Source organism: Hypanus sabinus, chromosome 1 (assembly GCF_030144855.1).
Source record: "Hypanus sabinus isolate sHypSab1 chromosome 1, sHypSab1.hap1, whole genome shotgun sequence".
In the NCBI taxonomy this organism is placed as follows: Eukaryota; Metazoa; Chordata; class Chondrichthyes; order Myliobatiformes; family Dasyatidae; genus Hypanus; species Hypanus sabinus.
In genome coordinates, this window is record NC_082706.1 from 10231254 (window position 1) to 10258719 (window position 27466).

General features: G+C 42.7%; 1 protein-coding gene across 2 annotated transcripts; it reads right to left on the reverse strand.

Moving 5' to 3' along the window:
• Window positions 1-28: 28 nt before the first annotated feature.
• Window positions 29-26979, reverse strand: LOC132385964 (prosaposin-like). Of its 2 annotated transcripts, none has more exons than XR_009509642.1 (4): window positions 17043-17482; window positions 12211-12291; window positions 4486-4596; window positions 29-314 (listed from the first exon to the last, which is right to left on the reverse strand). XR_009509642.1 is itself a non-coding variant. In XM_059958499.1 (4 exons), the coding sequence occupies exons 1-4, from the start codon at window positions 26912-26914 to the stop codon at window positions 273-275; spliced, it is 237 nt and encodes a 78-aa protein (XP_059814482.1). In that variant the 5' UTR covers window positions 26915-26979; the 3' UTR covers window positions 29-272. The 2 variants fall into 2 exon arrangements, 1 of the variants encoding a protein (XP_059814482.1); XM_059958499.1 differs by lacking the exon at window positions 17043-17482 and adding an exon at window positions 26912-26979.
• Window positions 26980-27466: the final 487 nt, after the last annotated feature.

The following is a 27466-nucleotide window of genomic DNA, read 5'->3' on the forward strand; positions in this document are numbered from 1 at the left end:
AAACCCCAATCAATATTTGTCATTGAAACTCTGCGTATATAGCATCTGGCAATGTTGATTTGCTGGAAGTAAAGGATTACCAATAATCTCGTCTCTGTAACATCTCACAATAAAAGAGATTGCATTGAATGCACAAGCTACAGCAACACAAAATTGCTTAAAGGAAACATGCACACACACAAGCAGAATCATCATTTAACTGGTACTAAAGGAAGAGCCTTTGCATTTTTTTAAGTATTCAATTTCTGTTGCCTTCCACCAGTGATATGAAATTAGTCCTGTTTCCAGCGGCGTTTCTTACAGTAATCAAAAGCCTAAAAAAAAATCCAAATAGAAATAAGATATTTTTGTATTATCAAATTCATAATACTCTTTCATTTTACAAGCACCTGATCTTTAAAATTGCTTACATTTTTCTTAAGTTCCTCTAGATTGATTATAACCTGTTATGGGTAACCCTAGGTAATTTCTGAATTAAGTACATGTTCAGCACAGCATTGTGGGCCGAAGGGCCTGTATTCTGCTGTAGGTTTTCTACGTTTCTATGTTTGTTAATTTTATTTAGTGATACGGCATGGTAGCAGACCCTTCCAGCCCAATGAGCCCATGCTGTCCAATTGCACCCGTACGCCCAAATAATCTAGTAACCAGCAGGTCTTTGGAATGTGGGGAAACCAGAACACCTGGAGTAAACTCACGCAGTCATGAAGAGAATGTACAAGCTCCTTGTAGACAATGGTGAAATTGAATCTGGGTCACTGGCACTGTAGTAGCATTAGGATAACTGCTATGCTACTGTGTCTTGTCACCATTTTGGCTGCATATGGCATGCTGCGTGACAAGAAGGGCAATGTGTTTTTTTAAGTAGAGAGATAACTGCAAGGTGTATCTGAAAGAATAAGAAAATGGCACAGAAAAGGAGTTGAGGCGGGCATATATCATAGTGAACGGTGGGGCAGGCTTGAGAAATGGAGTGTCCTACTACCCCTCCTAACTTTTCTTTTGTGAAAGAACACAAGAAGTTAATGTGAAGGTTTACCGAGTAATTAAGATAAATGTTACTTTAGCCCACAGCGAAAAAAAAGTCAGTGTACAAGTATAGAGATGTCTTCCTCTAATTATTTAGATCCCTGGTGAGACTGCATTTGAATTACATACAGGTTCAGTTTCCCTACCCAAGGAAGGATCACAGTGACTTATCCAACTTGATGCTTTCCAAAAGCTCCAGCACATCCTTTTTCTTAATGTCTAAAAGCTCAACCTTTTCATTCCACTGTAAGTCATCCCTACAATCACCAAGATCGTTTTCTGTAGAGAATACTGAAGCAAAATATTCATTAAGTACCTCCACAATTTCCTCTGGCTCCATACAAACTTTTCCACTGTCACACTTGATTGGGCCTATTTTCTCACAACTTATCCTCTTGCTCTTCACATACTTGTAGTATGCCTTGGGGTTTTCCTTAATCCTGCCCGCCAAGGCCTTCTCATGGCCCCTTCTGGCCCTCCTAATTTCATTCTTAAACTCCTTCCTGCTAGCCTTATAATCTTCTAGATTCATATCATTACCTAGTTTTTTTGAACCTTTCATAAGCTTTTCTTTTCTTCTTGACTAGATTTTCAGCAGCCTTTGTACACCATGGTTCCTGTACCCTACCATCCTTTCCCAGTCTCATTGGAATGTACCAATGCAGAACACCACACAAATATCCCCCGAACATTTGCCACATTTTTGTCGTACATTTCTCTGAGAAAATTTGTTCCCAATTTAGGTTTCCAAATTCCTGCCAAATAGCTTCATATTTTCCCTTACTCCAATTAAACCTGTCTGTTCCTGTCCCTCTCCAATGCTATGGTAAAGGAGATAGAACTGTGGTCACTATCTCCAAAATGCTCTCCCACTGAGACACCTGATACCTGACCAGGTCCATTTCCCAATACCAAATCAAGTACAGCCTCTCCACTTGTAGGCTTTTCTACATATTGTGTCAGAAAACCTTCCTGAACACACCTAACAAACTCCACCCCATCTAAACCCCTTGCTCTAGGGAAATGCCAATCAATATTGGGGAAATTAAAATCTCCTACCGTGACAACCTGGTTATTATTGCATCCTTCCAAAATCTGTCTCGCTATCTGCTCCTTGATGTCCCTGTTACTATTGGGTGGTCTATAAAAAAAACACCCAGTGGAGATATTGACCCCTTCCTGTTCCTAACTTCCACCCGTAGAGACTCAGTAGACAATCTCTCCATGACTTCCTCCTTTTCTGCAGGCATGACACTATCTCTGATCAACAATACCCTGCCCTCACCTCTTTTGCCTTCCTCCCTGTCCTTTCTGAAACATCTAAAGCCTTGAACTCTTAAGTAGCCATTCCTGCCTCTGAGCCATCCAAGTCTCGGTAATGGCCACAACATCACAGCTCCAAGTATTGATCCATGCTCTAAGCTCATCCGCTTTGTCCATGATACTCCTTGCATTAAAATAGACACATCTCAAACCATCAGTCTGAGCGAATCCCTTCTCTATCACCTGCCTATCCTCCCTCTCACACTGTCTACAAGCTTTCTCTATTTGTGAGCAAACCACCCCTTCCTCCATCTCTTCAGTTCTGTTCCCACCCCCCAGCAATTCTATTTTAACTCTCCCCAACAGCTTAAGCAATCCTCCCTGCCAGGATATTAGCCCCCTCAGATTCAAGTGCAACCTGTCCTTTCTGTACAGGTCACGCCTGCCCCAAAAGAGGTTCCAATGATCAAAAAATCTGAATCCCTGCCCCCTTCTCCAATCCCTGAGCCACGCATTTATCCTCCACTTCAGTCTATTCCTATACTCACTGTCACTTGGCACAGGCAACAATCCCAAAATTACTACCTTTGAGGTCCTGCTTCTCAACTTCCTTCCTAACTCCCTGTAGTCTGTTTTCAGGATCTCCTCCCTTTTCCTACCTATGTTGTTGGTACCAACATGTACCACGATCTCTGGCTGTTCACCTTCCCACTTCAGGATATCGTGGACATGATCAGAAACATCCTGGACCTTGGCACCTGGGAGGCAATCTACCATCCGTGTTTCTTTCCTGCGTCCACAGAATTGCCTGAATGACCCCCTAACTATAGAGTCCCCTATCACTTCTGCCATAATCTTCCTTTCCCTACCTTTCTGAGCCACAGGGCCAGACTCTGTGCCAGAGTCTCAGCCACTGCTGCTTCCCCCAGGTCAGATGTGGGAAGTCCAGGAGTACTTATTGTAAAGGGGGACAGCCACAGGGGTACTCTCTAGTATATGACTCTTGCCCTTCCCTCTCCTGACTGTTACCCTCTTATCGGTTTCCTAAGGCCCCGGTGTGACTACTTGCCCATAGCTCCTATTACCTCCTCACTTGCCCTGATTAGACGAAGGTCAGGGAGCTGCATCTCCAGTTCCCTAACACGGTCCCTAAGGAGCTGCTGCTTGACGCACCTGACACATATCTCGCCGTCCAGGATGCTGGCAGTCTCCCGGACATCCCACATCTTAACACATCCCAGTACAGAACACCGGCCTCACAGACATACTTTCTATTCCTATTCTTCACAAGTAACTTACCTTGCCTCAACCTGTTATCGCTGAAGCCCCATTAATGCCAAAGCCCTCCTATTCTGACTCCCTCTACTCTGTCTCCCGCTCTATAAAGCTGTCTTATTTTAAAACTCTTCCCACTGGTCTAACTCATTGACATTCATACGCTTTCACAGTTGTTCCTCGATCAAACCACCGAAGTAATAATCATTTCCTGTTAAACACTCCTGCTGGTCTAACTCACTGGCATCCATGCGCCTGCGCATTCGTTCCTTGATCTTTGTTCCTGATAGCTGTAACACACTTGTGGAAGAATGAGGTTCTGTTCCCTGAGATTGCATTGGGCTTCATTGGAAAAGAGTAAATAATACATTATCTATCTGATGTCACGATAGTGTAGTGGTAAGCATGACACTATTACAGCTCGATGCATTCCAAAGTTCATTTCCAGAGCTGTCCTGTCTCTGTATGTCCTCCCCATGGAATATGTGGGGTTTCCCTCGTTGCTCCGGTTTCCTCCCACATTCCAAAGACATAGCAGATAGGTTAATTGGTCATTCAAAAATTGTCCTGTAACTAGGTTAGGGTTAATTGGGATCGTGGGGTTGCGGGGCCGGTGCCTGGAAGGGCCTACTCTGCGCTTTATCACTAAATAACCGTTGCAGAATACCTTGTTCCTGTTGTAGTCATGGTGGCTCTAGTGTAGCCCCCCTGATATTGGTATAAATTATATTAAGGTCTTTAAGTTGGATGCGACCACAGTGTGAAAGGCAGGCTCTCGGATCCCAGTTTTGTTGGTTCAGTGCAATACTCCAGAAGGAAAAATAAACAATCAGATCTATTTGTCACCCACTGTCTTCTTTTTTATTTCTGGCTGCTAACACTATTCCTGTATCACATCAAAAAATAACGTTTACTTACATTACACATGGTGGCTGTACGTGGGTTCTTACACCAGTACGCTGGTCCCCAAGTACATACAGCCTGTCCAATCATTCGTACAGTCTGTTTCCTTACACAGAGGTCCAGTTCCTATCAGTAAATCAGAGGCATAGATAGGGTGGATAGTCAGTACCTGTTTCCCAGGGCACCAATAGCAAACACCAGAGGGCATATGTACAAAATTAAGGGAGGGAAGTTTAGGGGAGACATCAGGGGTAAGTTTTTTTTTGCACAGAGGGTTGTGAGTGCGTGAAATGACTTGCCACGGATGGTGGTGGAGGCTAAAACATTAGGGGTATTTAAAGAGCAGGGAATCTGCAGATGCTGGAAATTCAAACAACAACACACACAAAATTCTGGTGGAACACAGCAGGCCAGACAGCATCTATAAGAAGAAGCACTGTCGACATTTCGGGCCGAGACCGTAGTCCTGACGAAGGGTCTCAGCCTGAAACGTCAACAGTGCTTCTCCTTATAGATGCTGCCTGGCCTGCTGTGTTCCACCAGCATTTTGTGTGAGGGGTATTTAAGAGCCTCTTGGACAGGCACATGGATAAAAGAAAAATAGAGGGTTATGGAGTAGTGTGGGTTTAGTACTTTTTTAAAGGATTATATGGGTTGGCACAACATGGAGGGCTGAAGGGCCTGTACTGTGCTGTAGTATTCTATGGTTCTAAATGTGCAACATTACACTAGTTAAAATTACTTTGAACCATTATGGGTTTGTACAACTCCAAAAGATCATGCTGGAAATATTCAGCAGCTGAAGAAATATCACTTCAGGTTGATTAAAATTACTTTTCGCCGAAACTAGTAAAGGTTTGGAAGCAAGTGTAATTTAATTAGAGAACAACTGGGAAAATAATGGAGTGAAGTCAAGATGGCGCTAAATGGCGACTCCTTTGTTTGCATCTTCAGAAACATTTATATCTTTGATATCTCTCTTTTCTCTTTTCAAGGTTCTTCTGAAGACTCTGGCCCGGAGTTACTCTCTGACTTTGGTTCTCTGTGGGAATGGGACTTACATCCTCGATTGAAAATCAATTAATGAAAACTAAATCTGATTTTTATATACATAGTGATAAATCTGGTAAACTGTTAGCTAGTCAATTGAAGAATGCTCTGGTTAAACGTCAAATCACTAAGATTGGTCAGCAGAATGGGAATCTGACAGTTAATCATGATGAGATAAATAAGGCATTTCAAGATTTCTATACCTCCCTGTATCAATCTGAATTTCCTCAAGATTATAATACCATGTCTGATTTTCTTGGAAAATCCTCAATGAATTCTGGGAAAGCACCGGGTCCAGATGGTTATACAGTTGAATTTTTAAAATTTTTTTCCGCTACTCTTCCCCCTTGGTTAGGTAAGGTTTTTGAGGAGGCCATTAGATTAGGGAATTTGCCACAATCTTTTTATAGAGCTTCCATTTCTCTAATATTGAAGAAAGATAAAGACCCTACTAATTGTGCTTCTTATAGACCTGTATCTTTATTGAATGTAGACTCCAAGATTTTTTCTAAGTTACTGGCATCAAGATTGGAGAAGGTATTACCCAAAATTATTTCAGATGATCAAACTGGCTTTATTAAAAATCGTTATTCTTTTTTTAACATTAGGAGATTGTTGAATATTGTTTATACTCCCTCACATGATACTTCAGAATGCGTGATTTCATTAGATGCAGAGAAAGCATTTGACAGAGTTGAATGGCCTTACTTATTTAATGTGTTGGAGAAGTTTAATTTTAGTCCGATATTTATATCATGGATTAAATTGATTTATCATACTCCAGTAGACTCAGTGGTTACCAATAATCAAAGATCTCCCTTTTTTCGCCTATTTCGGGGCACTAGACAGGGATGTCCTCTTAGTCCATTACTATTTAACATTGCCTTAGAACCTTTGGCAATTGCCATCAGACAATCACAGGATATTTTGGGTATTAATCGTGGGACAGATATTCATAAGTTATCTTTGTATGCAGATGATTTATTACTATTCATTTCTAACCCGGAGAAATCCATTCCAGCAGTTTTATCATTATTAGCTCAATTTAGTGAGTTTTCTGGGTATAAGTTAAATCTTAATAAAAGTGAATTGTTTCCATTAAATAAACAGGTCCCAATTTATGGAAATTTACCCTTTAAATTAGTTAATGACTCTTTTACTTATTTAGGGATCAAAATCACAAAAAACCATAAAGATTTATTTAGATTTAATTTTTTACCCTTAATTGATCAGATTAAAGGTTTGTTTACTAGGTGGTCACCTTTGTCTCTATCCTTAATAGGTAGGATTAATGCTATTAAGATGGTTATTTTACCTAAGTTTTTATATATTTTTCAAGCGATACCAATTTTTATCCCGAAATCTTTTTTTACTAATGTTGACTCTAAAATTTCTTCATATATATGGCAGTATAAAAATCCCAGGTTAGGTAAAACATATTTACAGAAGACAAAAAAGGAAGGCGGGTTAGCATTACCTAATTTCAGATTTTACTATTGGGCAGTTAATATTAGATATTTGTTATGTTGGTTGAAAGATGGGGGTGGATCTTTTGGCCCTTCTTGGGTGAGTTTAGAAACTAAATCGGTATCAGCTTATGCTTTGGGTTCTATTTTAGGGACTTCTCTCCCTTTTGCTCTTTCTAAATTGCCGAAACGAATTGACAACCCGATAGTTAAACATACATTGCGTATATGGTTTCAATTTCGGAGATTTTTTGGGTTGACTCAATTCGTTTTAAATAGTCCTATTGTATCTAATTGTTTTTTTCACCCTTCCATTATAGATCAAGCTTATTCAGCTTGGAAAACTAAGGGATTACTAAGATTTTCTGATTTATTTTTAGATAATTGTTTCATGTCTTTTGAACAATTATCCAACAAATATAACTTGCCGAGATTTCATTTTTTTAGATATTTACAGATTAGACATTTTTTAAGTTCTGTACTCTCTACGTTTCCAAATTTTGTGCCTTCAGATATTTTGGAGAGTTTATTTGAATTAGACCCTTTTCAAAAAGGGCTTATTTCAAAACTTTATAATATAATTATGAAGATACGTTCAGAGCCTCTTTATAAGACTAAACAGGATTGGGAAAGAGAGCTTAGTTTTAGTATTTCTAGTGAGAATTGGGATAGAATTCTTCAATTAGTTAATACATCATCGTTATGTGCCAAACATTCACTAATACAATTTAAGGTCGTACATAGGGCCCATATGTCCAAGGATAAATTAGCTCATTTTTACTCTCATATAAGTCCTATTTGTGATAGATGTCAATCTGAAATTGCGTCTTTAACTCACATGTTTTGGTCTTGTTCGTTCATTTTTGGAGAAATATTGGAAAGATATTTTTGATATTATTTCTGCGGTTTTGAATATTGATTTACAACCTCATCCTATTACCGCAATTTTTGGTTTACCAATGTTAGATTCACTGCATTTATCTTCTTCAGCCCGTCGAATGATTGCATTTCTAACTCTGATGGCTAGAAGATCTATATTGTTGAATTGGAAAGAAATTGATCCTCCCACTGTATTTAATTGGTTCTCTCAAACTATGTTATGTTTAAATTTAGAAAAAATTAGAAGTGGTACTTTTGAGACTTCTATTAAATTTGAAAAGTTATGGAGACCATTTATTCAACATTTTCATATGATGTAATATGACCCTGTGCCAAGTTCATTTGATTTCCCAGCTTTCAGCTTATGTATTTTGAGAGGACCGGAAGTGACGGCATTGATGAATACTTATTTTTGTGAGATATTATAAACAGCCCGCTTTTTTTTTCTCCTTTTTTGTTTTTCTTTCTTTTATATTACTTATTAGTTATAGTTATTAGATTAGATTAGCTAGTTCTGCATTATATAAATTTTTTTTGGTTTTTTTTCTTTCTTTTTTCTGTTTTTTTTATATTATACATTATGAAATATTTAGATTTACTATGTCCATACATATATCTTATGGCTTATGTCTTGGTGAACTCATTTATATTGTAACTATTATGTATGTTTCTTTTTCATATGTAATGGAATGTGTATGTTGGTAATTTCTTTATCAATATATCATCTGTATTCTGTCCATATTACTAATATTAATAAAAAGATTTAGAAAGAAAAGACTTGGAACATTGGAACTTAAAACAGTACAGGTCCTTCGGCTTATCATGTTGTGCTGACCCTTTTACTTATGACAAAATCAATCTAACCATTCCTTCCCCATACAGCATTCAATTTTTCCATCATCCATCTTAAATGTCCCAAATTAATCTGCTTCTAGCAGAACCCCAGGCATTGTGTTCCATGCACTCAATATTGTTAAAATAATTCACCTCCTATACTTTCCTCCTTAAACCTTAAAGTTAAACCTCTCACTGCTCTGGGCAGAAGTTCCCACTTGCTTCAAAAGGAAACAATTTTACCAGTGCTTAAGAAGAATAATGTGAGCAGCCTTAATGACTATCACCCAGTAGCACTCACATATACAGTGATGAAATACTTTTGAGAGGTTGGTTATGACTGGACTGAACTCCTGCCTCAGCAAGGACCTGGACCCACTGCAACTTGCCTATTGCCACAATAGGTCAATGGCAGATGCAATCTCAATGGCTCTGCACACGGCTTTAGACCACCTGGACAACACAACTACCTATGTCAGTGTGCTGTTCATTGACTACAGCTCAGCATTTAATACCATCATTCCCACAATCTTGATTGAGAAGTTACAGAACCTGGGCCTCTGGTGTGTGCTTAGCCCACTGCTCTATTCTTTATATACACATGACTGTGTGGCTAGGCATAGCTCAAATACCATCTATAAATTTGCTGAATTTATATAAATAATATAATATAATAATATAAATACACCCATTGTTGGTAGAATCTCAGGTGGTGACGAGAGGGTGTACAGGATGGAGATATGCCAACCAGTGGAGTGGTATCACAGCAACAACCTGGCACTCAACGTCAGTAAGACAAAAGAGCCGATTGTGGACTTCAGGAAGTGTAAGATGAAGGAACACAGACCAATCCTCATAGAGGGATCAGAAGTGGAGAGACTGAGCAGTTTCAAGTTCTTGGGTGTCAAGATTCCTGAGGATCTAACGTGGTCCCGACATATCGATGCAGTTATAAAGAAGGCAAGACAGCAACTATACTTCATTAGAAGTCTGAAGAGATTTAGTACATCAACAAATGCACTCAAAAACTTCTACAGATGTACCGTGGAGAACATTCTGACTGGCTGCATCACTGTCTGGTATGGGGGGTGGGGTGGGGGGGGGGGCTACAGCACAGGACCAAAAGAAGCTGCAGAGGGATGTAAATTTAGTCAGCTATATTTTGGGTACCAGCCTACAAAGCACCCAGGGCATCTTCAAGGAACGGTGTCTCAGAAAGGCAGCGTCCATTATTAAGGTCTTCCAGTAGCCAGGGCGTGCCCTTTTCTCACTGTTACTATCAGGTAGGAGAGATAGAAGCCTGAAGGCAAACACTCAGTGATTCAGGAACAGCTTCTTCCCCTCTGCCATCCGATCCCTAAATGGACATTGAACCTATGAACACTACCTTACTTTTAAAAATAAATACTATTTCTGTTTTTGCACAATTTTTAATCTATTCAATATATGTATAGCATAATTGATTTACTTTATATTAAGTATTATTATTATTTTTCTTCTTCTACATTATGTATTGCATTGAACAGCCGCTGCTAAGTTAACAAATTTCATGACACATGCTGTTGGTAAAAAACCTGATTCTGATTCCTTTATATTAGCTTATTCCCAACTACCCCCCCCACCACCACCTCGGAAAGTCTGGTTGTCCACTAAATCTATGCATCTTATCATTTCACCTCTCATCCTCCTCTCCAAAGAGAAAATCCCTAGCTAGCTCAACATATTCTCATAAGGCTGCTCTCTAATCTGGGCAATGTCTTGGTAAATCTCTGTACCCTCTCTGAAGCTTCTACATCCTTCCTATAATGGGCCATCTAGACATAACACAGAAATCAATGTGAGAAATTCTCTACTGCTCCTAACTGATTCTATAACTTTCAAGGGCTCTTTATAATTTTATTTGCACAGTTTATCTTCTTTTACTTATTGGTTTATAGCTGGCCTTTGTTTATGGATAGCTTTTTGTAAAATTTGATTATGTCTTTTTTTTTCTGTAAATGCCTGTCAGAAAATGAATCAAGGTAATACTCACAAAATGCTGGAGGAATTCAGCATCTATGGAAAAGAGTAAACATCGACTCTTTATTCTTTTCCATAGGTGCTGCCTGACCTGCTGAGTTCCTCCAGCACTTTGTGTGTGTTGCTTTGAATTTTTAGCATTTGCAGCCCTTCTCGTGTTTGCGAGTACATGCTAACATTTGCACAATGATAATACACTTACTTTGAAATTTGAATTAAATGTTATATTTGATGAAGCCGCATCACAACTGGCCAGTCTTGACACAAACTATATTGGCTGGCTACCTGAAATTGTTGAATTCAATATTCAGCCCTGATGACTGTAGCACAGCTATGGGAAAATAAGGTTCTTTTCCCCAAGATTATGTTGGGTTACATTGGAGAAATGAAGGCAAAGTCAGAGAGTTCAGAGTTGGAGCAGGATGGAGAATTAAAGCAATAATCAGCCGGAAATTCAGGATGTCCTTACAGACGTCTCAGACGTGTTCTCTGAAGTGGTCAGCCAATTCATCTTTGCTTTCTTCAATATACAGGAAACCACAATGTGAGCACCCAATGAGCAAAGTCTGGGGGAAGGAAATGGGAATCACTCCCTTGTGGATGGAATGTCTGGGGCCTTTGGTGAGGAAGGAAGTAGATGGATAGGGGTTACTTTTCCTGCAGCTGTAGGGAAAATGGTGTGAATAGGACAGGAGGTGGATGAATAAACCACTATGTTAAGAATGATCCCTTTGGAATGCTGGATGGGAAGGTGATGTCTCTTGATAACATGACATCCGAGGTAATGGAAATTACCAGGAAACCATTGCAAAGTGGACAGGGAAACCATTTTTGGTGTGGGGAGGGGAGAGGGTGTAAAAGCACAAAAGGAGGAAATGTAACAGATGTAGTTGACCCTAGGGGAAGGAAGCTGTGGATATGGAAGCACGGGTGGGTAAGTTTCCTTGGTTAAGAACAGGTGAATGGAGCCATCAGAGGGAAGCAAGATGGGAGGAGATGCAGTTGAGGTAGCCGTGTTCCAGTTTAAGATGGCGTTGGTGAAGTACAGCAACAATTTGCTGACATCAAACACAACTATTAACTACATTTTATTAACTACACTATTAACTATATTATTAACTACCAGTATCTGCAGATTTTTTAGCTTTCCAAATGGATCAATCATGCCCATTTGTAATTCCAAAGGCATTTTGTAAAATAAGGGGGATACATCCTCGTGGAATAATAACATTAACTACCTGCGATATTTTAAACAGCCCAAATTAGTGTGGGCCACAGCAGACAGAATCAGCAGCTTACGTACCTTGTCATGCAGCAAAGACCCCTGTGCTCCCTCCATATTATCACCTACCAGTCTCACGATTCATAATGGTGAATGCAAGCAGTCGTTGTTTCAACTAAACATTTCCATAAAGAAATATCTGAACAATAATTACTAAATATCCCTCTTTGCAAACGTGGAGAATACCTGAAGGATATCATTTAAACTTACCCAACAAATGTCCTTTTCCTCCTGGGACTTTTGAAGCAATTTGCTAAGCTCTTTTTTGTAAGATTGAACGAAGTTTTCACACTGAGAAGACCAAAGCAAACAAAGAAAATCAGTTCCATCCAGGTAGAAGTAACAAATTCTGCTGTACATTGTTCTTACCATCAGTACAGTGTACACCAACTACCAGAAAGCAAAATGAGACAGTTACAGATGAGCATGGGGAAGTATTACATAGAACACTTCAGCCCACGTTGTTGTGCTGATCTTTTAACCTACTCTAAGATCAATCTAACCTTTACCTCCTACATAATCTTCATTTTCTTATCATTCATGTGCCTATCTAGAGTTCCTAATCAAAATCAAATCAAATCATCTCTAGTTATCATTCAAACAAACATAGATACAGCTGAATGAGACAATGTTCCTCTGAGGCCAAGGTGCAAACACACAAAATAGCAAGCAAAAAAGCATATTCATTTAAGAAAATATAGATAGTCCAAGACTCTGATGGTACAGTCTCCCAGCAGTCCACAAACGCACGGAGTCCAGCCTGTTACTCCATTGCTCGAACACAGGAGAGTGGCACTAACGGGAGAGGCCAGTCCCCAGCCAAGCTCGGATGCCACACTACAACACTCACACGTCTTCTCACCTGGTCCAGCAGCAGCAGGCAAGCCTGATCATTGAGGCTTAGTCCTCACTACATGGAGGCTGCACAGCTCCCATGTCGCCTGTCACGCCACCAGACAAGGGCAAAAGGCTGTGGCAGCCTACATTATCATTGCCCAATAGAGAGTGAAATATCCGAGACAATCTCCTACCGTTATACCGTATGCCACCTTTGCGCACCAACTTCGATGCCTTGGAGTAGCAGGCAGTAAAATGCTCTGCAGCCAGGTCTGCATCTCCGAACCCGCATCTGCTCTGACATCCCAAATGGCTCCTTACCTGAGTTTCTTAAATGCCCCTAATGTACTTGCCACTGCCAGTACTTCTGGCAGAGCATTCCATGCACTCACCACTCTCTGTGTAAAAAAATATAGATGTTACCTCTCCTATATTTTCCTCTAATCTGCTTAAAATTATGCCTCCTTGTATTAGCTATTTACACCCTAGGAAAAAGTCTCTTGCAATACACTTGATGTGTACCTCTCACCATCTTCCACACCTCTAGCAAGTCACCTCTCATCCTCCTTCACTCCAAAGAGGAAAACCCTAGCTCACCCAACCTATCCTCATATGACATTTCCTCTGGTCCAGGCATCATCCTGGTAAATCCTTTCTGCACCCTCTCCGCTCTCCAAAGGTCCACATCCTTCCTATAAAGAAGTTTCAAAGTACATTTATTATCAAAGAATGTAAAAATTATACAACCTCGAGATTTGTCTGCTTACAAACAGCCACAAAGCAAAATACCTGAAATAACCCGATTAAAAAAAGACCAACACCCGATGCATAGAGAAAGGAAAAACAAACAATTCATGCAAACAATAGGAGCGAGCAAGAACATTTCGAATCAAGTTGAGTCCTTAGATCCAAATCCTTGGAGCAGCCCGGACTAGGCCCAAAGCCTCAGTCTCAGTTCATCATATTAGCGCAGAGGTGTCGAACTCAATTGCACATGGGGCCAAAACTCAAAGCACACTTTAGGTCGCGGGCCGAACGGGATAAACGTTTATTGAACACACTAAAACTAAACATTTTTTGAACATAAATATGAATAAAAACAGACAGAAATACTATTCCAGAAAAAATAAACTAAAACTTTAAATAACTTAAATATTTTGCTCTCCATAAAAATAGCTCCTGTATTATACAAGTTAGAAATATGAGCATGCTGCAAAAAAACCCTGAAAATATAAATAAAATTTGTGCTTTTCAGCAAAAGTTAAAACAACAACAAATCAAAACACTCAGTTTTCTTTGCTCTTATGCCGTTTTGTCAGAGCTGGATGCTTGGCATCTTTTCTTGGCAATAGGTTTGTTTAGGTTTGGTGTAAGGTTCTGTGTTGTGGAGATTCTCAGGATGGACTGCAGGTGTTCATCAGTGAGACGACTCCTGTGTGATGTTTTGTTAATCTTCATCACTGAGAAAAGCTTCTCACACAGATATGTGCTTCCAAACATGCACAAGGTTCGAGCCGCATGTAGACGGAGCTGAGGCATTGCTTCAGGAATGGAGCGAATAAACTGTACGGGCCCTGCAGTGTCATACTTTGCCTTTAGTGTCCCATTACACTGCAGCTCTAACAGCTCCATCTGAATCTGTACAGGTGCAGTTTCCACGTCGACGGCAAATGGGTTGCGAAGCAGCTCGAAATTAATTTTTTGAGCTTCAAAGTCACCAAAGCGCCGTGCGAACTCAGCGCGAAGTGCGCTCAGTTTATCAGCAAAGTGCGCATTTGGGAACATCATTGCGCCGACCTGGTTCAACATTACTTGGCAACAGGGAAAATGAGGCAAGTTGCACTGGTGCATTTGTGTCTCCCATAGGAGCAGCTTCACTTGAAATGCCTTCACTGCATCATACATGTCAGTGATCATGCGGTCACGTCCCTGGAGCTGAAGGTTTAAGACGCTGAGATGTGTTGTTATGTCAGCCAGAAACGCCAACTCACATTTCCACTTTTCATCCCGCAAAACTGTGCAGTCTTTTCCTTTACTGTCCATGAACTGACAGATTTCCCTGTTGAGCTTAAAAACTCTATCGAGAACTTCTCCCCGACTCAGCCAACGCACCTCTGTATGATAAGGAATGTCGGCAAACTCTGAATCTAGCTTCTGCTCTGCGTTCAGGTTTTTCAGCTTATCCTGATGTTTGGTCTCGTAGTGCCGTCTGAGATTAAATTCCCTAATTACAGCCACATTAGCTCCACAAATAAGACACACGGGTTTACCGGCAATGTCAGTAAACATATACTCAGCAACCCATCGGTTTTGAAAGACTCTTTTTTTCAGAATCAACTTTTCTCTTCGCCATTGTTAGGGGTTAGCTTTGACTTCAGAATTGCGCTTGACGCTGGAATGTTCCCGGGTAGCCTATCGGCAGCTGTTGCGCTCCATTATGGGATCTGTAGTTCGTGTGTTATCGCCGGGCCATTAATAATTAAAATAATAGATCTATCTAAAATGATCTCGCGGGCCGGATATAATTGTACGCCGGGCCGGATATGGCCCGCGGGCCTTGTGTTTGACACCTATGTATTAGTGGGACAAATCTTCATGAAACACAGCAGCCAGGGCAGTCTCATATCCTCAGCGCCATGGAGAGAGGAGTGAACATCGCAGAAGAATGAGCAAAATTGGCTCTCCCTCCAATTCTGACACCCTGTCTTTCCAGTTTACCTGGGCCAGCAGATCATACCTCACATTAGGACCCAGGTACCACTGCAGCAAAAGGCTCAGGGCCTAGAACATGCTGCCTAACAATTCACTCTGGGCCCAGACTTCACTTTGAGACTTCCTACCTACTTTTGATTTCTTCTCAATTTTAACAGTCATTTCACTCTGTTGCACAAATATTTTCTGTAATCAGGGAGTGGATGCAAGGTTAACACTTACTGCTTGTCCCTTCTTTTAAGTGCTAACGTTCCTCTGGCAAGACCGTAAGACCAGAACAGAATTAGGTCATTCAGCCAATCAAGTCTATTTGATCATGGCTGGTTTTATTTTAGGTCAGTACTCCCACAATGTAGTTGGGCAGGGTGTTCAAAGGCAGTAACAATGAAGGACTGGCAGTATTTCCAAGCCAGACGTCCTCAGGCACCTTGGCCTCCTAGGTCAGTGGAGATGCAGGTTTGGGTGGCACTGTCAGAGTAGCCAGGGTGCGTAACTGAATTGCATTTTATAGATTGTGGAGATCTCCTGCACAGACTGCTTCATTAGCTTTGGCAGTTCCACATGTATTTAAACATTGTCCATCCTGCAGCAAGTATCCTTCTGACCAGCAGGCTCCTGTATGGAGACCGCAGGGAAGGTTTGGGAATTACTGATACTCCTTTGCTGGCTTTTCCAATCCCCACTACATCAATTCACAAGCCAGGAGAGATCATCCTGCCAGCCACAGTCACGCCAGGAAAATGTCAAAGTAGACCCAACAGACTGCATGACCTCATTTTGCGATGTCTTGTGGCATTACAATGGAAGATTGTTTCGAATTCAGCTCTCTGGACAAGCTCAGTATCGGCTTGTGAAGTCCTTGTGAAACCCAATCTGAATGTTGGTGAGTCCGGTTTGCTGAAAAATGCTGTTGAATTCTCCTTCTGAGTCTCTGTGGAGGACTCAGAGTGAACCTACTAGGCAGTGATTAGATTGGATTTTCTTGCCTTTTTATTAAAAGGACTTCCTAGGCAATTGTGCATATTAGTAGTTTAGTCGTTGAATATGGAAATAGGGTTAGAGATGCGGCTATTCAAGTTAGCAGACTTTCAGTTCTACTGCTGGGACGTCGTCTAATTTGAAAGCCTTTTCTATTTTCCGAGTTATCAGTTTTGTCTTGATATCTAAAGCATCAGAAGACTGGCTTGTGAGAGCCTTGGAGAAGCTGGGATGGATCTTCCATCCATGACTTCTTGCTGAACAAATACATTTTGGGAAAATGTAACCAGACATTTCAATGTGCTGACTCACTCTTAACATGAGTGTCGCACACGCATCTACCAAACCCAGCATCTCCACCAGTCACCCTGGAAGGGCAGAATCTGGAGGTGTTTGAGCATTTGCAGGACACCTTTAAAAACAAATTATTTTATTGAAATTCTGAGTGAAGATGAATTTCTGGCATCATTGCTGTTGGAGCCCAAACGTACACTTTCACATCCCCATTAACTCACCAGAGAACGTTGGGTTCCAGACCAGGAGCTGCAACCTTTCTCCAGCAGTGTCTTCACTTCTGAACCACTCTTCTGAGCCTGTCTGAGATGTTGCGCAATGCTGTCACATGCATCACAGGATATGATATCCCGCTGTTCATACAAAAGTTCTGGATTGTGGAGGGATTTGTATTAGATAGGCTACAGATTTTATCAGTGCAACTTCGATCTTTATAATGTATAACTGCGATAATGGAGAAATCCAACTATAAAAATTTCACTTACACTGGTGATCCTACTGTGGGGATTTAGAAAGTTAGGGGAAAAAAAAACTACTGTGTGGTGAACTTTTGGAATTCTTGAGTTTGGAGTTGTGGAGGCTCACTCATTGAGTTTGTTCAATTTGACTTCCCATTCCAATGTATCAGGCCAGGGTCTCCTCCTATGACGCAGCAGCGACACCCCAATCTGTTTGGATAGCCTCCAGCCTGATGGTGTGAACGTCACACTTTAATGGAAATACAGTGAAATGCATTGTTTGTGTTCAGACTGGACTGGAGCCATATCTCCAGTGCCAACATAGCATGCTCATAATTTACTAATCTTAACTTGAAATGGAAACTGAAGGAAACCCCTGTGGTGCGGTGGAGAGAATGCATGAAACTCCTTACAGATAGCAAATCTTGAACTTACAGCTGGCACTGTAAAGCATTATGATAACTGCTATGCTACTGTGCTGCCCCAATATTGTGGAACTGAATGAAACCATTAATTCATAATACCTATCACTTCTCATTCAGAAATTCCACCATTGTTCCTTTTTTCCCCACTTTCTTCCCAGGAATATCCAATTAGATCCATTTTTAGTTCTTTTTATACTATAAGACTATAACTGAAGGAGGAAATATTGGGTCCATGTTTACCTCAGCATTCAATACTTTCATGATTTCCATCTCAACAATTTAGCCACCCACCCGTATCCCTCAGGATCTGAATCTGCTGATCTTTAGCTTCACTCCTTGTTGACGCACAATCCCAGCAACCTACAAATAGGCTGAGGGATTAAAGAGGCAAGAATTCCATCAAACTCCTGACTTGGGCTGTGGAGAGATATTTTGGTGAGTCAGGAGGCTAGCTACCTGTTACAGCATATCAAGCCTTTAATTGTGTAAGTACAGAAGGTACAGAAGCAAGTCAATCTGGTCTGATGGAAATTGTATATTTCTCCTTATAGTTCTATACTTGTATTAAGAAACACACGGTGAACTTCCAGTTCTGCTTTACCATGGCAATGAACTACTTGTTCAGTAGATTCAAGCCACTTCCTCATGCGAACTGGTGAGATCATATTTCAGCTCCTCGAGTGGAGTGGCTGCAGGATATTTTGAGGTAATTGTCGTGTTCTCACTCGGGTGTAACAGAACCCGAACACCGAGGTAAACTGTCGTTAATGAAAACAGGGTCGCAGTAAGATTAACCATTTACTGTTCAATCTTCCACATTAACGTATGGTGAAAACTGTTGATAAAACAATACAAGATTGGTACAGTATTTGTTTCCCTCTAGATATCACACTTCCATCGTAAATACTTGCAAAGGTAAAACTACAACAACTACATTACATTAAAGTGCAGTCAGAATCTACTTATGCCATTGACTGCTTTAAATACACTTCAACACGACTATCCGCAACTCTTTAACTAACGAAAACATAAACCTTATCGACCGTCGTTACTTTTAACAGAATCAGCGTTAACATTTTAATTCAACGTATCGATTATCTATGAACTTACAGTGTTGCTCCACTGTGATTTCTAATGCATAGAAGACAACTTTTCTTGTGCTGGACTCGTACATGTGAGCCCCCCACCTTTCCGTCTTTCCCAAACCGGTATTTTCCCACAAGACGCGGTGAAACCGGATGTGACGTCATCGCATGCCGCGATATATTACGGACAACGAATTTACTTAAACAATCCTAACTTTAACTAAAAACTGCTAACACACGAATTACTGAGCAAAAATATTATAAACTAAATAACTGCCATAAAGGCAACACACTCCCCGCTTGACCTTCGTAAGGTCACAATGAACATAATACAAAACTTCAGTCTCTAAATCAGTCCTTAGGTAGAAGTAGAATGACTTCTGTAACTGGCCTTTGGTAAATTTTCACATCGCCTTGGTCGGTAGTTTTCGACTTGACCTTCCTGACATGTCCATCCCTACTAGGGAATGTGGCAGTGATTCTGGCCATTGGCCAGCAGTTGCGGGCGATTTGCTTGTCCCTGAGCAGGACTAAATCTCCAACTTGAAGATTCCTGCCAGGTTCTGTCCACTTTTGTCTGTGTTGCAACAAAGGTAGATATTCCTGTCTCCAGCGAGACCAGAACCGATTTGCCAGAGCCTGGACTTGTCTCCATTGCTTTGTGTACAAATCCTTATCAGAGAAGTCCCCTGGTGAAGGAGCATTGATGGCGAGAGTATGAAGGGGTTTTCCGGGTCAGAAGACACATGTAGGAGTGGTCGTGCATTTATAATGGCTGTGACCTCTGCCATTAGTGTGCACAGTACCTCGTGGGTCAATCGGGTGCGTTGCTGCATCTCAGGTTTCCTTTTCAGGATTTTTGCAAGGGCGTGAACCGCTTGACTGCTTGCTCTTTGTTGTTTGGCAAGCACTGGCGTGGTTCTCTGAAAGGCAGTGGGGCGACCCCATTATTTGCTTCATCTCTGAAGACTGTGGTGTCTTTTGTTTTCAAGAAAATGGCATCTTGAGCTGATGGAGCAAGTTTATTACCATGTTCCGTTTGAGCGAAGATTGACTGACCCAGCGTCTCGTCAGTTACTTTGCGCTTGTTAAAGCCTTGTTGTGCTTCCTTAATACACGGGACACTTGTGCGGGGTTGAAAAGTTGAATGGCAGCCACTCTCTAGCATGTTGGTCTTGAGTGTGCTAACCGTCGGTTTGTGTACATCGCCAGGGCACACTTCTCCTATCACCACCCAGCCCAGATCCAGGCGTTGCGCAAAGAGGGCGTCGTGTGGTCCATCGACCTGCTGCCTAACCTTGTGTACCCGGAGAACATCTCTCCCTAATAGCAGGATTTCTGCTTTGGGATCCAGTCCTGGGATGTGTTTGGCGATGTGGTGGAGATGTGGCTGGTGTAGTACCGCACTTGGCGTTGGGATCTCAGTGCGGTTATTCAAGATTTCATTGCACTCTAAGAGTGGAGGGAGACAGATGACGACTTTACCATCCAGGGACTCGAGCTGGAAGCCTTCTGCCTTCCTTCCGTAAGTTTCCATGTTGCCTGAACAAGTTCTAAGGTAGTATGGGAACTGCTCACTCTCAATGTTGAACAAGTCAAAGAACTCTGGTCTGACTAGTGAGCGATTGCTCTGGTCGTCCAGAATTACATAGGCTTTGATGGCCTTGTCTTTGGCTCCCTTAGGGTACACCTTAGTGAGACAGATCTTTGAACAAGAATGGCTTGACTGAGCTTGACCGCAAACTTCTGTACAGCTCCAGCTGACAACAGTTGTCCTGGAGTGAGCCTCTCCCTCCCCACCGTCCTGTTGTGGGGGTGAAGGAGCATTGTCGGTTTGCGGTAACGGGCCGGGATGCATGGCCCCATCGTGATTAGTGCTTCACATTCCGGGCACTTCACGGCGATCGTACACTCTCTAGCAAAGTGAGAGGTCGAGGAACAGCATTTAAAACATATTCTTTTTTCCTCGAGAAGGGCCATCCTCTCTTCAAGGGGTTTTTCCCTAAATGTTCTGCATTTCTTGAGGGGATGGGGTTTGTTATGCAATGGACAATTCTTGCAAGGGTCATTGTTGTAAAGGCTTCAGTCTTAAGCACTGAGACTGGTGTATTAATGTTGAAATTATTCGAAGAGGATTTATCTGGCTTGGTGTAAATTGTACTGCTTCCTGGACCCATGAGGCGAGGGTCATTTCGCTTCTTCGCCTCCTTGCACACAAACCTTGTGAAATACTCAAAGGGAGGAAACCGACCTCTACGATCTTCCTTGTACTCTGAGGCAACAGACACCCACCTGTCCCGCAGCCCAAATGGAAGTTTGTCCACGATTTGTCTGATCCCGGATGGAGTATCTAGGTATACTAGACCAGTTGAGTAGCCATCTTCTTTGGCACCTTGAATCTCCATGAGTAAATCTCTGAGCTCCCTTAACTTAATGTGGTCCTTGGCTGACACCTTAGGAAAATTTTCCAGACGTCGGTATAGCGCCGCTTCAATAATTTTGGGGGCCCCATAGCTCTCCCTAAGTCTCTTCCATGCTTTGCTCAAAGCTAGCTCGGGTTTGTTGAGGTACACTGAACGTATGCGTCTCACCTGTTCGCATGATTCCTTTCCCAGCCATTTCGCCATAAGATCCTGGGTTGCTCTGAGCTGGACTCCGTTGATAGCATTGGTGAATGTGGAGTACCATGCACGGTAGCTTTCAGGTTTATCGTCGAACTGGTATAGTCCTTGTGGTGAAATATGTGCCTGTCTGGACACACCCCCTTCTGACTGCTCCTGTGGCTCCTCTGGCTCCTCCCACAGGCCCCTGTATAAAGGCGATTCAGGTCTAATCCTCTGCCTCATTCTCCAGGATGTAATATGATGGCCACTCACTGCTGGTTCCTTCTTCAGTCAATAAAAGCCGATATCTCGCCTTACGTCTCAGTGTGAGTTATTGATGGTGCATCAGTCCTGAAGTGATGAGATCCCGTTGTGCTAAATACCGTGCCATGGATTCGACTGCAAGTGGCATGTGGGCTGGGGAAACATGTCGGCGGGTATACGACTGAGGGCGTACATCTGTTATGGAATTTGCTGTTCTGAATTCGGTCTTTGCCTCTCTTCTCCCCAAATCTGGTAAGTTTGGTGTCGAGAAGTACTTGTCGTGAGCCCTTTCACTCTTGAGTTCGTCGCGGAGTTGCAAGCGTAAATTGATTTCCTTGGATGGATGTGATGCGATCGGGCCTCTCTGAGGCTCCTCATGACATGGGGCGTTATCAGAGAAGTATGGAAGGGAAGGACGAGTCTGCCAGTCTATTTGAGATTGGACATAGTCGCTTGTGCGCTCCAACCTGATCTTTTCTGAAGTAGATTTTCCGTCGATCAGATCATGCATTTCTTCAGCCTCTTCTATGTAATCTGCTTCCACCCTGGCAGCTTCTTCTTCTCGTTCTAGCATCAGCACTTCTAACTCTGCCGCTATCCTTGCCCTTTCCAACTGGTTTTCAGCTTCTCTGGCAGCCGCTTTCATTTTCATTTTTGCTTCTTGTTTGGCGTAGCACACTCGCACCTTGGCGGCTTCTGCTTTAGCTCTTGCTTGGGCAGCCTGCGATGATGCCCTACTGCCCCTGTCGCTGGTTTGTTCACATTAAGCGACAGGTTGTTGGCTCTGCACCAGTCCGTTAGCCGCTGCACCTCCTCTCTGGAAGCTGACTCATCGTTCTTGCTGATAAGACTCACCACAGTCATGTCATCGGCGAACTTGATGATGTGGTTCGAGCTGTGTGTTGCAGCACAGTCGTGGGCCAGCAGAGTGAACAGCAGTAGACTGAGTGCACAGCCCTGTGGGGCCCCCATGCTCAAACTGATGGTGCTGGAGATGCTGCTCCAAATCCTGACTGACTGAGGTCTCCCAGTCAGGAAGTCCAGGATCCAGTTGCAGAGGGAGGTGTTCAGGCCCAGTAGGCTCAGCTTTCCAATCATGAGGGATGATTGTGTTGAATGCTGAACTGAAGTCTATGAACAGCATTTGAATGCATATGTCTTTTTTGTCCAGGTGGGTTAGGGCCAGGTGGAGGGTGGTGGCAATGGCATCATCTGTTGAGCGGTTGGGACGGTACACAAACTGCAGGGGGTCCAGTGAGGGGGGCAGCAGGGTCTTCATATGCCTCATGACGAGCCTCTCAAAACACTTCTGAGCTTGAGCCTGAGTTCCTGGTCAAGCCAAGCACGAGTTCTAGTCAAAGAGCGTCCCAGCCAAGACCTGAGTTCTCAGTCAAGTCCCAGTCCAGGTTTTCTGGTTTGTTACTTCATGTTCGCGTCCAGGTTGATATTTTGTCCTCGCTCCTTGGCTTACCTAGTATTCTTAATAAACATAGTCTTGTTCAGACTACTGCAGTGTCTGCGTCTTGCATTTGGTTTCGTTCCTAACGCCCCCTTGTGACAGAACGGTCCAGCCAAACATGGACCCAGCAACACAGACACTGCCGTTAAACTCTGGTCAGCCGGGGGTCCCCCTTGTTGAAACCACCCCACTCCAACTCACCTGGATCATCGATAATCTGGGAAAGCTGGTTGGATCGTCAGGAGGCTCCCATGGGGGTGGGGGGGGTGGCGGTACTGTCACGGTCCGGTCTGTGGATTCTGTATTCTGGTTGTTTCTGTTTTTCCTTGTTCCATTGGGTCCTTTAATTGAGGCAACTGATCCTCATTTCGAGCTTGCAACATAAATAGCTCAGGGGTCCATCTATTCCTTTTCTGGACCATCCCTGTCAAGAAACCCGCACCAGGAAGCTTGGCGTCTGAAACCCACATCTGGAAGCTCAGCATCAGAAACTCATACCAAGAAGAGTCCCGGCTCTGTGTCCTGTGTCCAAGAAGAGTTCCGGCTCTGTGTCCTGTGTCCAAGAAGAGTCCCGGCTCTGTGCCCTGTGTCCAAGAAGAGTCCCGGCTCTGTGTCCTGTGTCTAATAAGAGTCCCGGCTCTGTGTCCTGTGTCCAAGAAGAGTCAAGTCTAGTCAAGTCTGAGTCTGAGCTTGAGTCCGAGTTCCAGGTCAAGAGCCAAGTCAAGATGCAGGTACCTAGACCCGGCCAAGACCCGAGTTCTCAGTCAAGTTCAAGTCTCAAGTCCTAGTCCAGGTTTTCCAGTTTGTTATTTTACACTCATGTCCAGGTTGATATTTTTTCCTCGCTCCTTGGCTTCCCTAGTATTGTTAATAGACATAGTCTTGTTCAGACAACTACAGTGTCTGTGATTTGCATTTGGGTCCATTCCCAACGCCCCCTTGTGACAAGAGAAATAAATTACCCATTGTCACTTGCTGCGAAGGGGGCAATAGATGGATGCTGGCTTGCAGCAGAGCCACTAGCTGTGTTAAAGGCCAGACACATGACACTGGAATGCAATATCTGAATTGGTAAGAAAGGAATATAAAAGCAGTGCTAGTGACTTTAACTCTGTAGGAGAACAGCTATCGGGGACGCGAGGTGCCCTGCTGACACCTGGAGATTTGTAAAAGGACGATGAGGAACATGTGGCCAGCAGCAGAAACTCCTTTTTAACCGGTATTATATTTTCTGTTCTTTGACTGTTCATGGAAGGTCAGGAAAACTTAACTGGTTTGCACACAGGTATTGGTTGTCTAAGTTCACATGTTCTTCCATTCAGACAATAAAGGTACTTGGCGGTAAATACAGATTCTCTCTTGTGCCTACAAGGGGTGATTCTTGTAACAAATTCTTTCAGGTTTCTTGCTTTGTGGCTACCTGTAAGCAATCAAATCTCAATGTTGTATAATTTACACATTCTTTGAAAATAAATGTACTTTGAAACAAAGCTACAAATTCCATCATCTAAATCATTGACATACAACATAAAAAGAAGTGGTCCCAACACAGACTCCTGTGGAACACCGCTAGTCACTGACAGCCAACCAGAAAAGGTTCCCTTTATTCCCACTCTTTGCATCCTGCCAAACAATCACTGCTTTATTCACAAAATACACTGCTGGATTCCATGCTGGAATCTCTCCTGTAATACCATGGGTTCTTAACTTGTTAAGCAGCCTCATGTGTGGCACCTTGTCAAAGGGCTTCTGAAAATCCTAGGACACAACAGCAATCGATTCTCCTTTGTCTAACCTGCTTGTTATTTCTTCAAAGAACTCCAACAGGTTTGTTAGGCAAGATTTTCCCTTGAGGAAACAATGCTGACTGGCCTATTTTATCATGTGTTCACATCCTGAACAATCAACTCCAACATCTTCCCAACCACCGAGGTCAGGTTAACAGGCCTGTAGTTACCTTTCTTCTGTCCCCCTCCCTTCTTAAAAAGTGGAATGACATTTGCAATTTTCCAGTCTTCCAGAACCATTCCAGAATCAAATAATTCTTGAAAGATTGTTACTAATGCCTCCACAATCTCTTCAGCCATCTCTTTCAGAACCATGGCGTGCATACCATCTGGTCCAGGTGACCTCATCTACCTTCAGGCCTTTCATTTTCCCCAAGAGCCTTCTCTCTGTAACGGTAATTTCATACATTTCATGACTTCTGATACCCTGGAGCTTCCACCATACTGCTAGTGTCTTCCACAATGAAGACTAATTCAAAATATTTATTCCGTTCACCTGCCATCTCCTTGTCCCCCATCACTACCTCTCCAGCATCGTTTTCTAATGGACTGATATCCACTCTCGCCTCTGTTTTACACTTCATGTATCTGAAGAAACTTTTGGTATCCTCTTTAGTATTATTGGCTAGTTTACTTTTGTGTTCTATCTTTTCCTTCTTAATGATTTTTTTAGTTACCTTCTGTTGGTTTATAAAGGCTTCCTAATCCTCTAACTTCCCACTAATTTTTGCTCGATTACATGCCCTCTCTTTGGCTTTATGTTATCCTCTTGCTCTTGATGTATGTACAGAATGCCTTGGGATTTGCCTTGATCTTTTCATGGCCTCTACTCCAAACTATCCAACCAATCATATCCGTTGTTCTGATTTTGCCTTTCAGTACTATCCCTGATGTCTACCTCTGGTTCGATCCTTCCCTTACCAACCTGATGCTCCAGTTCTCAGTTTTCTGTAAAACTAGTTTCAACTCTCATGAATAGAACTTGCAACCCTCCCGGCTAGGATATTGACTCCCCTCCATTTCAGGTGCAACTTGTCCCTCTTGTACAGGTCATTGCTTTCCCAGAAAAGGTTCCAAGAACTTGAAATCCTGTCCCTGCACCATCTCCTCAGCCACTTATTCATCTCTGCTTTCACCCCAGTCCTACTTGCACTAGCCCGTGGTACTGGGAGTAATCTGAAGATTACTACCTTGGAGGTCCTTCTCTTCGGCCTCATTCTTAACTTTATATATTCAATGAGTCGGACCTCTTCCCCCTTTTTGCCCATGTCATTGGTGCCAATATGTGCCACGATCCCTGGCTGTTCATCCTTCCCATTAAAAATATCCTGCAGCCACTCCGTTACATCCTAGCACCCAGGAGGCAACAGAATCTCTTTTGTGGCCCCAGAATCTACTTTCTATCCCGTTAACTATCAAGTCCCCTATAACTACCACACGGCCCGACTTTACCCTCCCCGTTGAGCCTCAGAGACAGCGACTTTACCACCAGGGCTGGTTGTTGCTGCCATGATCTGATGGGTTACTGCCCCCTCCCCCCCCCAGCAGTATTCAAAGAGGTATACTTGTTGCTGAGGGGAATGGCCACAGAGGAATCCTGCACTTTGGTGGTCACCCATCTACAGTCCGAAGCCTGACTCTGTGTCTCACCACCTATTCAAAAGTCTCATATAAGTATTAATGTCTTCAGCCTCATGAATGATCCGGAGCACATCCAATCCCAGCTCCAACTTTTTGACCCAGTCAGCCAGGTGCTGAAGTTGGGTACATTTCCTGCAGATGTAGTCATCAGGGGAACAGTCAGGTATCCAAAATTTCCACATCTGACAGGAGGAGCATTCCTTCCTGACTACTCTGACCTAAAAAGGCTTACCTCTCCTTAACTATAACTGCCTGTTCACACCAAAGCCTTCCCACACTGTCACTGACACTCAAACAATGGCCGCTCTGCTTAAGCCTACCTTCCTTTTATTTGCAGCTGAGTTTAGGCATCTGATGCTGACACTTACCATGCCTGCGCAGCTGAAAATGTTCGGCCTTGCCCAAATCTGCTGCTTTTAGTTGGGGAACACCTAGGAGACAGTGAAGAAAACGTCATGAGATTAAAGTTATCTATAGAAAAGGAGCAATGCAAAGTAAAAGTCATTAATTGGAGAAAGACTAATTTCAATAGATTGATGGAACTTGACATTGAGGGTTAAAACTGCAACAGAGATTAATCAGATTTCCTGAACTTCTGGTAATTGCTCCAACCACCCCTCCTTCATTTCCCATTTCAGTTTCTCTCTCTCACCTTATCTCCTCACCTGCTCATCTCCTCCTCCTTCCCTTTCTTCCATGGTCCTCTGTCCACTCCTCTCAGATTGCCCCTTCTCCAGCCCTTTAACAAACCAATCAGCTCTTTATTTCACTCCCTCTCCCAGTTTCATCTATTATCTGCCACCTTGTACTTCTTCCTCCCCTCCCCTCACCTTCTTATTCTGACTTCACCCCTCCCTTTCCAGTTCTGAAGAAGGGTCTCATCCTGAAACGTCAACTGTACTCCTTTCCATAGACATTGCCTG